We start from the raw sequence: 16,291 nt of genomic DNA, 5'->3' as shown, positions 1-16,291 counted from the left end.
GGCTGATGACGTCATACCTCGTGATGATTGGTTGGTGATGACTTATCTTTCCTCCTCCCTGCCTTGCCTGCCTTCTTCTCGCTGTCCACCCTCATTCTCTGCCTCCAGTATCTCCTCTCTCTGCTCTGCTCCTGCCATGAAGCTGATGGTGACGATGATGATGTTAAAATGAAACTAACCAATCATCAGCCATGAAGGGCGTGCAAGGGGCGTGTCCATAGTCCTAGCTTGGGGCTGATTCAGGAGTCAGAAAGAGGAGGAGGAGGAGGAGGTGGAGGAGGAAAAAGAGAGCGGCAGAGGAGAAGGAACATCTACACAGGCGTAAATAAAAAAGGAGGAGAGGAGGCGGAGGAGGAGGAGGGAGGGTGGAGGCTGTCACCTCTCCACGGGGGGGTTCAATCTGTGTTGTCATGGACAAATATCGACCAAAGAGGCCCACCACGCTAGCTCTAATGCCACAGCGAGCACAAGCCGGCACCCAGGTAAGGAAGCGGGGATGGGGTCCACCCTGGTGATTTGTATGTTATTGAAATGTGTAAATACAGCGTGTGTGTGTGTGTGTGTGTGTGTGAGAGAGAAATGGGTGGCTCCTGTGCTTAGAAGGAGGCAGCATTAGCTCTATGAGTGTGTGTGTGTGTGTGTGAGAGTAAACCTGCCTTCAGCATGATACAGCAATGTGTGTGTGTGTCGGGGTCAGATGTACGTATGTATACACTATATGTATACACTTAGCCATATAACATAGACAAACTGTGCAGATTTTGTATCATTTCTAAATGTGTTATGTGTTATAATTATATATTGTTTAGCACATGAGCAGTAGATCTGTTGCAAGGGCTGATAAAGTCAGTGCACAATGGATGGACGGTTTAATACTGACTGGGCTGTTTTTTGTTTTTGTTTTTTTTTACTCGGGGCTCAAGAAATGTACACATTACAATTCATACTACACTACATATGTGCATGAATGTTAAAAAACATATACCCTTTATGTGTTATTTATTAGTTGTAAATGACGAGTGGTGTCAGACTGGACCAAGGAGGAGTACTGTCCCTTTAAATGAGCTGCATCCTGTTTATGGTGTCAGTTCCGATCAGAGCCAGTCATCTCATATGAGCCCAGCATCCCTTTAGCATTAACCTTTAAATCACATATTAGAAAGTAATTCATTCAAATACTAGAATAGTAATACCAGACAAAGTGATTGTTTAATGAATATGTACATAGTATGGGATGGTGGTAGTTTAGTTGAGTCTGTTAGGACTTGACCGGAGACCATAGAGCCTAAAACCTGACACTTTGAATCGACTTTGTGTTAGAGAACACAGAGAGGCTATTATTAGGTCAACAGTTGAAGACGAAAAAGTGTAGGTTACATGCAAGCTTGACATTTTCAACAGCAGATACGGCAATAGATGTATAGATACGAGAACAATGTTAAAAAGCCACAGCATTTCAGTTTGTGGAATCAAACTATAGAACGGATTGAGTAAGAAACTCAAAAAAATTGGCATTATTGTGGAAGTAGTCATGATTGATGTGATCTTTGCACAATTTCTGCTACACAGATAATATTGACATAGTGCAGGAACTTTGGAAATACAATAATTGTTATCTTTCGTGTCTGCCGCTATCAGATGCTAATTAGTGTGGGAATCACCTTAAATGCTTTCTGTTTTGCTTCTAACACACCGGCTGCAAAGCAAGAAGCTAGGCGATATTCATGGGGACAAATTATTCCACTTGAATAAAATGTTTATTATGTAGAGACATCTAAACAATCCTGTGGTGTCCCATCATCATGATTGTTATCATGGACATTTTTGAGTGCAAGGTTTTATTTGCTACTTTTTTTTCCCCACGGCATTGTCCAGTCATCTTTCTCCATTTTTTTTGTCATGTTAATAATAATAATAAGTTTTGAGTGTACCTCAAATTTAAATTTTGATTCGTTTGGGAGATTTTTTAGTCGGCAGAAAAAAAAAACATCAATAAGGCTCCCATCTTTTGGAATTAAATGTAGCACAATCTGCACAAGGGCGGCACGGCGGTCTAGTGGTTAGACCTCACAGCTAGGAGACCAGGGTTCAATTCCACCCTCGGCCATTTCTGTGTGGAGTTTGCATGTTCTCCCCGTGCATGCGTGGGTTATCTCCGGGTACTCCGGTTTCCTCCCACATTCCAAAAACATGCTAGGTTAATTGGCGACTCCAAATTGTCCATAGGTATGAATGTGAGTGTGAATGGTTGTTTGTCTATATGTGCCCTGTGATTGGCTGGCGACCAGTCCAGGGTGGACCCTGCCTCTCGCCCAAAGACAGCTGGGATAGGCTCCAGCACCCCCGCGACCCTCGTGAGGAAAAGCGGTAGAAAATGAATGAATGAATGAACAATCTGCACAATTTAAACCAAGGTCAATGTGTATTTGAATGATTTAAAATGAAAAGTACAAAGAAGAAAAGGAACATCACAATCCTACACATAGCATAGGCTAGCTTGTATTGATGATTTGAGCGTGTTTACATTAGCCATATGAACTTCACTATAGTAATGATCATGCTTCCAATTTATCATTTTGGTGATCCTGGACGATTTGACAATGACATACGCTTCTGCAAAGCTTCTTATATGTGACTGAAAATTCATCATAACAAAGGAAAAAAAGCAGTACAGTTGCAGAACAAACTTTCAAAGTCTTTTTAAAGTCCCCATGAAGAATATTGGTTGAAATTTGAAGCTTGTATACTGCTGACGAAAGCAAAAAATTTGTAGCCATTTTAAGCATCTTGTCTCGGATGTCGTCTTTTCGTGGGTTCATATCATTCAAAATCAATTTGTTTTTTTGGACTGACATAGAATAACAGTCCCGGGATGTTTAGGTTAAAATATCAGTTGAGGATTGTTAATAAGAGTGCGGTGATGAGATGTAGTTGAAATAGTTGATCTGTGACCTTAGCAACCTCAGGCATCTTATGTCATTCCATATCAATTATAATCCTTGTTGATTGCCTACTGTATTTGGCATTGCAGGGACTAAATGAATATGTACGTACCCCATCTGCCTAATAACCTTAAATACTATACCTACATAATAAATCTTAGGTTTCACTGTGATGCAAGCCTAAACCCATCCATCCATTTTTCTACCGCTTATCCTCACAAGCTGTTTTTGGGCGAGAGGCGAGGTACGCCCTGGACTGGTCGCGAGCCAATTACAGGGCACATATAGACAAACAACCATTCACACTCACATTCATACCTATGGACAATTTGGAGTTGCCAATTAACCTAGCATGTTTTTGGAATGTGGGAGGAAACCGGAGTACCCGGAGAAAACCCACACATGGGAGAACATGCAAACTCCACACAGAGATGCCTTAGCAGGGAATCGAACTTATGTCTCCTAGCTGTGTGGCCTGTGTGCTAAACACTTGCAGCGGCAAGCCCAAAGCCTGAATTGTATATAAAACCTGAAGGTTTTACTTTCTGGAATCAATCATTCATTCATTCATTTTCTACCGCTTATCCTCACGAGGGTCGCGGAGGTGCTGGAGCCTATCCCAGCTGTCTTCAGGCAAGAGACGGTGTACACCCTGGACTGGTCGCCAGCCAATCACAGGGCACATATAGACAAACAACCATTCACACTCACATTCATACCTATGGACAATTTGGAGTCAACAATTAACCTAGCATGTTTTTGGAATGTGGGAGGAAACCGGAGTACCCGGAGAAACAAAGATGGCCGAGGGTGGAATTGAACCCTGGTCTCCTAGCTGCGAGGTCTGCGCGCTAACCACTCCACACCGCCGTGCAGCCCGGAATCAATCATGTCTTTTCTAATATAACAATCATCACTGTTACCTTATTCAAGTGAAATACATATTTCCAAGGCATAAAACAGTGCTGGCAGACATATTTATCTATAACCAAAGGTCCTTCCTGCATGATCAAGATCTTTGACTGGCTGCTGAGTTCTCTCAGACCTTCCAAATAGCCAGCTGGACTCACCCCAGGACCTGCATTAGCCAGATCACATGCACAAGCACTTATCACTACTGTAATACTGCACTGACTTCTTTGGAGTCTGGGAGCATAAACTATAAACATGAACATGTACTATAGGTACTATATGTGCGGGCACTGACTTGTGGCTGTAAATGAATCTACTCGTTATGAGCTGTAGAAGCAGTGAGTGTTGAATGTTGATATACTACGTGTAGCTTGTTGAACCCTCATTGTAAAATGTTTTGAAATTCTGTCAGGAAGGACGTGTACACACATGAAGAGTACAGATGATATAGATACAAGTCATACACTGAACTGTGCTGTGGAATTAATAGTCATTTTATGTTTTTTCACTCTCTCACTGCTCCTGTTATGTATCCCCCTTTAGGACACCATCAACAACAACTCTTTAGGTAAGAAAGACAGCTGGAAGGACTCCCGATCTTCATCCCCACACATTACAGGTACGAACTGTGGAAAAAGGTGAAAGGACATGAGACATAAATATTACAGGAACATCATCTTTCATCACCATTCATAGGAGTGTGTACCTATTACATATCCCATTACATATTTAAAATAATATTATTATTTAGTAATATTTTATTTAATATTTAGTCATATTTTATTAATATACCTTATTGCAGGGGTGGGCAAACTATGGCCCTGGGACCACATGCGGCCCACCAAGTATTTGCAAGTTGCTTTCTAAATATTTCAACTGGCAACATGACTTGCAAGTCGGATGTCTTCATTCATTCATTTTCTACCGCTTATTCTCACGAGGGTAGCGGGGGTACTGGAGCCTATCCCAGCTGTCTTCGGGCGGGGTACACCCTGGACTGGTCACCAACCAATCACAGGGCACATATAGACAAACAACCATTCACACTCACATTCATACCTATGGACAATTTGGAGTCGCCAATTAACCTAGCATGTTTTTGGAATGTGGGAGGAAACCGGAGTACCCGGAGAAAACCCACGCATGCACGGGGAGAACATGCAAACTCCACACAGAGATGGCCGAGGGAGGGATCAAACCCAGGTCTCCTAGCTGTGGGGTCTGCGCGCTAACCACTAGACCGCCGTGCAGCCTAGTCGGATGTCTTATTTAGTAAAAAAACAAAACTGTCAAATTAAATGACATAGTTTGATGTGGTCTAATGTTTAAAGTGCTCCTGAAAAAAGGTACATGAGAACATACAGCTGATAGTATAACACTTTTAAAGATAAAATTAGACAAATATTCATTCATTCATTCATTTTCTACCGCTTTTTCCTAATAATTCAAGGAAAATTATAAGATAAAATAGTGTGTGTGTGTGTGTGTGTTAAATATATGTTCTGGCCCCCTGGACAATTTTGTTAACTCAATGCGGCCCACAAGTCAAAATATTTGCCCACCCCTGCCTTATTGTAATGTATTTCGCCATTTGCTGTGGACAATGCAAGGGGGCGCCAGCAAAAATTTTGCTTTGAGCAGCAAATCATGGCCGACATTGAACAATTGTGAATGTTAATCTAAAGTTAGTTCATTATCAATGCATGACCAATGCTATGTACATCAGATGAGTTCCGTGCATTACCCAAGTAATAGAGTATATACACAGTAATTGCGCATACACCCCTTGCATTGCTGTAAATATTTTATTATATATTTTCATGGGACAACACTGAATAAATGACAATTTGAGTCAGTGTAGTTTTATATCACAGTGTAAATTTACTGTCTTCTCATAATAAGTCAACACACAACCATCATTGTCTGTGTTTGTCTCTTTTTTTTAAAGTTTGGAATCCCTGTTTCCATATCCAGTATATACAACAAATAATGTGAAACTTTCCTTTGTGTTTTAAGGGGATCGAACGCAATCCGATAGTCAACCAAAAGCAGAGGACAAAGTCAGACCTTGTACCCGCCGCCCTGCCCCGAAAGCACCAACTAGCAGTGGGTCCAACAGCAGAGCCAGCTCTCAAGCTGCAGCTGGCGCTACTCATGTCCGTCCACGGGAAAGAGAGCCAACAGGGGCCACGCACACACAGTCATTTAGCACACAGAGCAGCCAACGTAGAGGGGGCGCGGTGGGAGGAGGCAGAGGGAGAGGAGGAGGAGGAGGAGGAGGAGGAGGAGGGAGAGGAGCAGCTGCGATGAGAGAGAGAAGCTTGGGGGACATCAGAGGAAAGGATGGAGTCACATCAGGGAAGGAAGAAAGAAGAGGAGGAAGACTGTGCGATGAATCCAAGGGCAAGGAGAAAGAGCGAACATTAAACCACAGAGCTAAAGAAACAAATCGACTAAAAAGCTCCGGGGCGGATGGAAAGGGGAAACTATGTGCTAAAGGGGAAAACAAAGCAGGGAGGGGGAAACTCAACCACTCCATTTCTAACCAGGTTTACCTGACAGCCATGGTGGTCCCACGTACGCCTGTAGCACCAAGAAAAGAGGACAAGACCAAGATTCAAGGTAATAAACCATCTTTGGTGCAAGTGTACTTCAGCCACTTCAGATGTAAACGTTCACATCAAGGGTCTCAAACTCAATTTACCTGGGGGCCACTGGAGCTAGGGTCTGGGCGAGGCTGGGCCGCATCAGGTTTTCCCCCAAAAAAAACCAACACGCATTTATTAAAAACAGAAAAATGAATAAACTTTGCTTTGGTTCCGATTTTTTTCTACTCTGATAAAACATTTTTCTACACAAAATAAGAAATAAAATAAATAAGAAAATCAAGAATAAAGAAAATCAATCAGTAGTAAATAAATAACAATAAAACGGCAAATAATAAAAACTTATAGTTGGTGGTTAGACAAATTATTTTTTTTCAGATTAAAATGAACAAAGCATTATTAGAGCCCTGTAGACATGACAAAACACGACTATAGTCACATTTATACTCTTTTTATTTACAACATATTGCGCAACTGCAGGGTCTTGAGACACATGCTAACTCGCAAACTAGAGAGCTAGCGACCTAAACGGTAGCCTTCAAGTTATTTCCTTAAACTTAAATAGCCAAAAACTTACCACTTCCACACGGATAGGGAGGATAACTATTAACAGTTATTTAACCTTTAACATGAACATTAATCAAACGTAATATTTTTTTCTGGGTACATGATACCAAACAGCATCCATATCAAACTTGCGCGGGCCGCACTAACATTAAACTTTCATATCAAGGCGGGGGCCACATTTGGCCCGCGGGCCGTGTGTTTGAGACCCCTGGTTTACATGTATTTAATAGTGTAAATCTTTGAGTAGGTCTCATAAATATAGTTTTATTGTAAGGTTGTGTTTCTGTTGCAGAAACAGTCGCACAAAAACTAATACTTCTGTTCATGTGTGTTTCTAGGCCAAAACCATGACAGGAAAAGTTCTTCCCAGTCCAATAGCGAGGGGGGGTCCAACAGAATGTCCATTAGCTCAGACACAGAGGGACCCCCACCAGAACCCCTGCCTCCGCCTCTATCCAACCGAGCTAACCCTGATATCAGAGAAGAAGAAGCAGAAGGAGGTCTATCTTCCACCGGGAAAGCCCATAATAGTCCAGAATCATTCCTTAAAGGCGACACTAAATCAGAGACACACTGTACCCAGTCAGAGGCAGAGCCAACGCAAGGAAAGGGTGATAATAACAGTGAGAGCACCAAATCTACCAATCCGAGCAATCCGTCAGCGCCACAGATTATACCAAAGAGTGAAGCGTCTGCATTGTTGAATTATGATTCTGTTAAATACACTTTGGTGGTTGACGAACACGCTCAGTTGGAACTGGTCAGCCTCAAGGACTCCTTGCACAATAAGAGTGGACACAATGAAGATAGTGATACGGAGACGGTTTATCAATCAGCCAATGAGGAGGAAGACCCCGAGTATAAGGAGGAGAGGAAGAAAAAAGAGGAAGCAAAGAAACAAGGTGAGGCATTTTTATTGCAAATTTTCAATGAGGAAGTGAACATTTCCTGATTCTGGAGTATAAATATTCTTTAAGGATCACAAGGCTGTGAGTGTGGTGCAGGTATCTGTTATTACTGAACAGAAAGTACCATTTATTCTCCACATTATTATTATTATTATTATTTATTATTATACCGGAGCCAGGCAATGACATTTCATTGGCAATTTCACTGCTGTGTTATTGTGCAATGACAATACAGGAAGTCTATCTATCTATCCATCCATCCATCTATGCATCCATCCATCCCTCCAGCTATCTATCTATATATCCCTCCAGCTATCTATCCATCCATCCCTCCAGCTATCTATCTATCCATCCATCCATCCCTCCCTCCAGCTATCTATCTATCCATCCATCCCTCCAGCTATCTATCTATCCATCCATCCATCCCTCCAGCTATCTATCCATCCATCCATCCATCCCTCCAGCTATCTATCTATCTATCCATCCATCCATCCATCCCTCCAGCCAGCTATCTATCTATCCATCCCTCAGCTATCTACGTATCTATCTATCTATCTATCTATCTATCTATCTATCTATCTATCTATCTATCCATCCATCCATCCATCCATCCATCCATTCATCTATCCATCCATCCATCCATCCATCCCTCCATCCACCCATCCATCATCTATCCAGCTATCTATCTATCTATCCATCCAGCCTGTCATTCTGTCATTTATTGGAATTTGTATATCACATTTTGTTTGTTTTTTTTCTTCAAGAATGGAGGAAAGAAGAAGAAATCAGAAGAAAGGAGGAAGAGAAGAAAATGAATGAAGACTTGAAGCGGCGGAGGGAAGAGGAGGTGAAGAGGAGACGTGAAGTGGTGGCAAGGGTCTGTAAGCACCCCAAGGCAATACCGGCCAAAACAACAGAAGAAGAGGAATCTAATGGAGGAAAAGCAAGTGCACCCAGAAGCAAAAAGTTTCTCAACCTGTTTTCTACTGACGGAGACTACAGTTCTACTGGTATTTTGGACTTTGATTTGATGTGAACCCATTAGAATGATTAATTTGGAATATTTGCCCTAAGATTTTTTGAAGCTGTGGTGGTGAGCTGCATAGCGGCGGCGGGCTAGGGATGTTCCGATCAGGACTTTATGCTGCCGATCCTGATCCTGATCAAACCATGAGTGAAATCGGCCGATACCAATACTGATCACATACTGTATATACAGTGTAAATGTTCCATCTAAAGCATTTTCACCAGTGCCAGCCTGGTGAGATATTTTGTGGCATGTTTTGCAGGGTGCAAAACTTACAGTATGTCACTGTCACAAAGACAGGAAGTCCCACACACGGCAGACATTCTTGTTCTGGATGCTGCAGAGTGGGCGGAGCTGATCAGCAGATGGGATCGGCGTTCTAAAACAATTATCGTCCGATATCGATACCCTGCTTTTTCACTGATATCGGCCGATACTGATCAGTGGCACCCCTAATTTAGTCTTGGTAATAATGTCAACATTAGGATTAGGAACTAGAAATTCATGATTTATCTGTAAATACATATCAAATCTAACTTTGAAATTACGATACATAATAATGTAATAATTCGTAAATACAAAATAACGATAAGTATTTCACATTCACAGTTTCCAAATGTACAGGTCATCAAAATAGCGATATCATTCATTCATTTTTTTACCGGGTGCTGGAGCCTACCCCAGCTGTCTTCGGGTGAGAGGCGGGGTACACCCTGGACAAACAACCATTCACACTCACATTCATACCTATGGACAATTTGGAGTCGCCAATTAACCTAGCATGTTTTTGGAATGTGGGAGGAAACCGGAGTACCCGGAGAAAACCCACGTATGCACGGGGAGAACATGCAAACGCCACACATAGATGGCCGAGAGTGGAATTGAACCCTGGTCTCCTAGCTGTGAGGTCTGCGCGCTAACCACTCGACCGCCGTGCAGCCCGATATCATTCAATAACTCACAATTCAAAACAATTTTATTTTGCTGTGTCGATGCCCATGAATAATTGTTGCATAATGTTTCAGGTGCTGGCTCTTTCAGTATGTTTTCCTGTGTGCTGGATGGAGTGGAGAGACAGCAGAGCCATAGAGCTGTATACAGGTCAATACAATGTAACAAGTTAACAATTTATCCACTGACTAGTGTCAACCAAGACTGAAATGCAGCTCTTTACATGTGTTTAGGTTTGTTCCCCGCCATGCTGATGAGTTATACCTGGAGACAGATGACCCAGTCTTAATTGTCAAACAGTCCGAGGACCTGTGGTGTCAGGGTTACAACATGAGGACTGGGGCTACTGGAATCTTCCCTGCTTTCTATGCAGTCAGGGTGTCCAAAAATACCAACAAAGGTAAATAACTTTGAGAACTAATTGGACATTGGTGAGTAGTATAACTTAGGTACCATCGGCAATACAGCAAGGGCATACAAGGTTAGAATGTTTTGTGTGGAGTTTATGTTGCTCCTGTCAATATGGCTGCACAATGCTAAATATGCATATGAGCTTGAACTAAATTATCCATATGTCAACATGACTGTATCTCTCTTAGGCAGTAATAACAGAAGACCTGGCATTTATTTCCTTGTCTTTCTTACAGGGCAAAAGGACGGTTGGATCGAACAGTTCCTGGTACGATTCCTGGGTTCTGTTCAAGTCCCCAGTCACAAAGGCAACGATGTTCTGTGTGCCGCCATGAGGAAGGTAAACAAACATCATCTGACAAATTAATAAACTTGTCTATCACGGTTAATTGGTTCCAGACCTGACTGCGGTAAAGCAGCATTCAATATTAATAAACACAATATTTTCATAGTTAGAGCATAGACAATTTGTTTATGACTTTCTGAATATGGGTTTTAACATTATTGGAGCCATGTAGATGTAAATAACACCCCTATAGTCACATGTACACTCCTATTATTCTTTGTTTACGCCACATTGAGCAGGCTACGAGATCACTGCAGGGACATAAGAGACGGCCGCTGCAAGAATAGCGAGCTACTAGCTAATTAGTTTACTTATGATAAAGTTACGTGTTTTAAACGGAATGGGCAAGTAGTGCAAAGCAAGAAATCGACAACTGAAGAGAATAATCTGATGATTTGAGTAGAAAGTGTTAATTGCCGCTCAGTGCCATCAGACAGTTTCACTGATTGATTGATTTAACAATGAACTCACGTGTCAACAGGTTGCATATAATAGGCGGTTAGCGGGGCAGCCTCCCTCGCCCTGTTTGCTTGAGGTCAGTGTGAGGGGTGTGAAGATCAGTGTGCAGGACCAGTGTCACTCTGCTCACAGGGTAAGTGTAGAACTACATCTACATATACACACACACTAAACTAGAACTAAGAACTAAAAGGGGTTCAAACAGATACAAAATACAAAAAAATACTCTTCACATAATATACAAATATACAATAACATTATGTCTACAAATTCGTGTTCTTATCATTAACCCTTTTTCTTTACAATCATGCAAATAAACTTGCCACATTACATACATTTCCCCCAACCAACAACCATCACATAATAACAATAATAATAATAATAATACATTTTATTTGTATAGCGCTTTTCAAAATACTCAAAGACACTTTACAGAAGAATGGAGTTGAATAAAAGCAAGTAAACAGAGCAAAAGATACATTAAAATACAACATTCATTCGTTAATACACAGTTAAAACATGAGAAAAGCGGGTATAAAAATATAGTTTAGACATTAAAAACAGATTTAAAGAGGTGGGTTTTTAGTTGTGCAGTCACACTCATGATTAACATTAGCTGGTACAGCAACCTGTAAACTAAGACACTAAGAGACTGAAACGAAAATAATACATATAACTAGGATATATAACTATAAATAAATTACTATAAATAACACATATACTGTACCTTAATGGCTGCACAGATACCTTAGGAGGGAATTACAGAGATTATCTTTAACCTTTAGCACCTGTTAGCCTTTGAGCTCTAAATAGTGTGGCAAACAACTGATCTTATTTTCTATGGGTGTAACGACTAAACGTGCACGTGTGGAAACGACGATTTTACGGAAAATTAGTTCCGCCTCATTAATTTATATGCATCGAGGTAGGAACCTAAAAACGAAAATAGGTACGAACTTAAACTGACAGCATACACTGACTGAGAGGCAGTTACACAATATAAATTCCAACTTCCTGCGACCCTGAATAGGATATGAGGTAGAAAAATAAGTGGCTTGATAATAAGGTTCTTCTTTCTCTGTCAGGGAGAACAGTGTTTCCATTTCTTCCATTTGAAGAACATCTCGTTCTGTGGCTGCCATCCAAAACACAGCAAGTGAGTTCAACGACTGATGTCCTACACAAATACTTATTCTCACTTATTCGCTATAAAGTGACATTTCATTGCGTTGCAGGTATTTTGGTTTCATCACCAAACATCCCGAGCAACACCGCTTTGCCTGCCATGTCATGATGGCAGAAACAAGTTTACATCCTCTGGCCAAGTCAGTAGGGTAAGGTTTCTTCTATTCTGTTCTTACTTTCACAGCTCTTGTTTGTGAATGACATACCCCAACTCTTGGACTCTTCTAACAGGAAGGCCTTCCAACAGTATTACAAGGAACACATTGGCTACTCTTGTCCTACTGAAGACATCTTCATTGAATAGCTCAGCTTTACCCGTGTAGTGACAGAATGTCCTAAATATTGGTGATGTGCATGTCCGAAACATCCTTTTGTGTAGCTTTATCATCCAGGTCACTTTAATCCACAAAGGCTGATTCAAGGGCAAATTGACTGTCTTTGTCATGAAAGAAAATAGGTAGTGGACAAGAAAAACAGAGATAACATGAGCCACGTATACATGGACCCAAATATTCCAATTCCATTCGGGTTATTTGCTCAAACGGAAAGAATGTAACCTTTTGTATACACCTCATTCCAAAAGAAAAGTGCCAATCCGAATGAATATATAATGGGATTCCCAGGGGTGGAATATTCCTTTCCCCAATCCGATTGAGGTATCTTGTACCCGCTCAAACGGAAAATTGTCAGACTGCGTTCTTCTTCGTGGTGTTTTTCTTCTTCTGTTGTTTATTGGTGGTTGGCAAGCAGCTTTCGTGTGCATTAGCGCCATCTGTGGAACAGAATCTAAACCCTTCTATACGCCATTCACAGTCCAGTTTTATTAAAAAAGAAAATACATATCTATATAAAACATGTGCCGAGATTAATTATAAAATATTAGCAAGATTGAACTTTATCTTTTCCTGTTCTTGGGTGCGTTCTTTCAGCGAATGCTGAGATATGACGTAAACACGCAGCTCGAGACGTTCTTCGATTTTAAAAAAATGGAGGCGAGCAATCGGCACTGGACTGCTAAGGAAAGTTTGTTTTTGATTCAAATTAAATTTCAAGACTGAACGAACAAAAAATTGTCAATACAGAGTTATTCCAACAAGTGAAAGAAAAGGTCGAGGAAGTCGGTATCACGTGATGTTGATGTTTACGTTTTACTGCGCATGCCCCATTGACTATTCTGGTTGATTATAGCGGCGCATGTAGACACGCGATTGGAATATTCCTTTCCATGTATACCATTGCTTTTGGAAAGGTCATTCGGAAAGATTCCAATCGGAAAGAGAAAAACTCCTCATGTAAACGTGGCTAATGTTTTGTTTCCGAACCAGAGTGTCACAGATCTGCAAGCACAGTAACTAACTGCTTTACCATAGAAAGACGGTTGCAAAGAGCTCAGGAATTATGTAAATATCAAGAAACCGCTGAGGAAGCATATGGACAAAATAGTAGCGGTTATTATAGACATACATTACATTTATTGGGCAGCAACATTAATTAATGTTGGAATTTTTTTCCCTGGTCATGTCACTGGGTAGAGTTCATCCCTTAGTGATGGGTGGTGGATCCATACCACCATCAATTCAACCGATACCAAGGTTTCTGATACTGGCATCGATTCTCATAGTATAACTCAATATAATACGGCTACAGTCTTAATTATACACAGGTACCAAAAACCGAAACAAGGTAATTTTCCCTAAAGGAAATCATGTAAATCCGATGAATCCTTATAACCAACATCTCAAACAAACCATAATTTTGGATTCAACTGCTAAGAAGTCCAATTGGCTTTGAGTCAACCTTTGTGTGGATGGAGTCATCTACTGTCCAATTTCTCCCATAGAAATGTCTTGATTGTTGATTGTGACCACATGTCAACATATAGCACAACTGCCCTGGAACATGCATATCTGATACAAATGTATTTTCTTACACCTGTAAAGGTCAGAAGAATACAAAAATCATGTTTCGAATATCAACACGCAGAACCTTTGATTCGCTCACCAATCGGTGAATTTGACAGACCGTATCGAACCGGGGTGGGCAAACTTTTGACTCGCAGGTCACATGACATAATTGCTCACGGTGCATCCACAGCAAATTATTCATTCATTCATTCATTTTCTACCGCTTATCCTCACAAGGGTCGCGGGGGGGCTGGAGCCTATCCCAGCTGTCTTCAGACGAGAGGCGGGGTACACCCTGGACTGGTCGCCAGCCAATCACAGGACAAACAACCATTCCACAGCAAATGAACACATAACAAATCAACTACTACTACTACGCGGGTGATAAACAAAACTGTTATTTCCAAATACCCGCAAGGCATGCTGGGTAGTCCAGCTGCAACAACAATATAAACTATGAACAATCAAACATTGCCTATCAGTAGTATGTTAACTCCTCCTCTTTTTACTTCTCTAACAACCTCCTCCACATATTTTGTATCTGTTATATCTGTATCTGTGGTGTGGATGGCTTTTGGCCTCACAACTAGGAGACTCGGGTTCAATTCCACCCTCGGCCATCTCTGTGTGGAGTTTGCATGTTCTCCCCGTGCATGCGTGGGTTTTCTCCGGGTACTCCGGTTTCCTCCCACATTCCAAAAACATGCTAGGTTAATTGGCGACTCCAAATTGTCCATAGGTATGAATGTGAGTGTGAATGGTTGTTTGTCTATATGTGCCCTGTGATTGGCTGGCGACCAGTCCAGGGTGTACCCCGCCTCTCGTCTGAAGACAGCTGGGATAGGCTCCAGCAACCCCTGTGACCCTTGTGAGGATAAGCGGAAGAAAATGAATGAATTTGGAAATGCTCGATTGGTGGTCCTCATGTGTCCACAGTTTGCCCACCCCTGGTATGGACTCATTTATAAAAAAAGACTATAAACTGTCCTGTGCTATATGTTCCTTTACTTCCCTATGTAATATCATAAGCTCCAATTTGCTATTTATGCAATAGTTATACACTTCATTTTTGCATCATCAAAAAGGTAAGTGAGAAACACAATCAATGAAATACATGAAAACAAAGATATAAAATGTGCAGAGCAGCAGAACAAGACATAATGGAGTTGAGATGAGACGCTTTCGAGATGAGCACATTGTCCCTTTAATGCGTAGGGATGAGTGAGTGATGTCAAACTAGCACACCCCCCTGTAAGATCGTAGGAATGGATGGTTCCTTAAGGAACTGTTCTTTATAGAATAAAATGGTATTTGCCGGAATATTTTATTCAAATCAAACAATATGAGATGACCTTTGCAGTAGTTTTAAATTTAATTAATAAGGGCATGGAGTTTTAAGTTGCAATTTCGTGAGTTTTCAGAAGCTTGCATGACGTCTCGTAGCTCTTCTGCTATTAAATTGTCATCGCCTCTTTTCCCTGTTGTTTAAAGCAGTAATTTAATTCATAACATTTAGTTTGTTTCTTTGCTCATATGAAAACGGTGTACATCTCTTTATCAAAAAAACTCCAAGACAATCGACTGTCGTCTAACTTATTTCTAAGTCGTGTTCCTTGCGTGTCGATTTTTCCCTAGATTTTGTGCAATGACAAGGCCCCAGGGGACTCGGTGCAATCTAATGTAATGTTCAATACTGCAACCTGTGTGCGTCATCCTTAGCACACACTTTATTTCGTTGGTGCCTGCTCATATCTGATTATGCCAGCGTTACCTCATGAAGCACTCACTGTATTTAAACCCATAAGAACCCATGTTACCAACACTTTAAATCAGGGGTCTCAAACTCAATTTACCTGGGGGCCACTGGAGCTAGGGTCTGGGCAAGGCTGGACCGCATCAGGTTTTCCAAAAAAAACCCCAACAAAAAACGCATTTATTAAAAACAGAAAAATATACAAACTTTTTCACTGCTTTGGTTCCGATTTTTTACAATAAAAGCTCTGATAAAACATTCCACTGTTCTCAAATATCTTAATTTTTATTTTTTTGCACAAAATAAGATGAAAAATAAAT

General features: G+C 41.1%; 1 protein-coding gene across 1 annotated transcript; it reads left to right on the top strand.

Annotated features, from left to right (window-relative positions):
- The first annotated feature begins 328 nt into the window (after nucleotides 1–328).
- LOC131131645 (uncharacterized) lies at nucleotides 329–13,362 on the top strand. Its single transcript, XM_058076521.2, has 12 exons — nucleotides 329–482; nucleotides 4,398–4,473; nucleotides 5,871–6,476; nucleotides 7,366–7,929; nucleotides 8,700–8,945; nucleotides 9,988–10,063; nucleotides 10,147–10,313; nucleotides 10,561–10,664; nucleotides 11,152–11,262; nucleotides 12,215–12,285; nucleotides 12,365–12,463; nucleotides 12,546–13,362. Exons 1-12 carry the CDS (start codon nucleotides 411–413, stop codon nucleotides 12,616–12,618), a joined length of 2,265 nt encoding a protein of 754 aa, XP_057932504.2. The 5' UTR covers nucleotides 329–410; the 3' UTR covers nucleotides 12,619–13,362.
- Nucleotides 13,363–16,291: the final 2,929 nt, after the last annotated feature.

The sequence above is a fragment of the Doryrhamphus excisus genome, linkage group LG1 (genome assembly GCF_037039965.1).
Source record: "Doryrhamphus excisus strain RoL-2023G ecotype Guam linkage group LG1, RoL_Dexc_Guam_v1.1, whole genome shotgun sequence".
Lineage (NCBI taxonomy): Eukaryota > Metazoa > Chordata > Actinopteri > Syngnathiformes > Syngnathidae > Doryrhamphus > Doryrhamphus excisus.
Note: the sequence above shows the minus strand (reverse complement) of the source record. Positions and strands in the feature narration are given on the sequence as shown.

Bases quoted from the DNA above. Each gene is read 5' to 3' on its own strand.
- LOC131131645 (XM_058076521.2), top strand. From the start codon at position 411: ATGGACAAATATCGACCAAAGAGGCCCACCACGCTAGCTCTAATGCCA. The intron at 4,474-5,870 runs GTACGAACTGTG...TTGTGTTTTAAG, and splicing joins TTCATCCCCACACATTACAG to GGGATCGAACGCAATCCGAT. The intron at 11,263-12,214 runs GTAAGTGTAGAA...TTTCTCTGTCAG, and splicing joins AGTGTCACTCTGCTCACAGG to GGAGAACAGTGTTTCCATTT.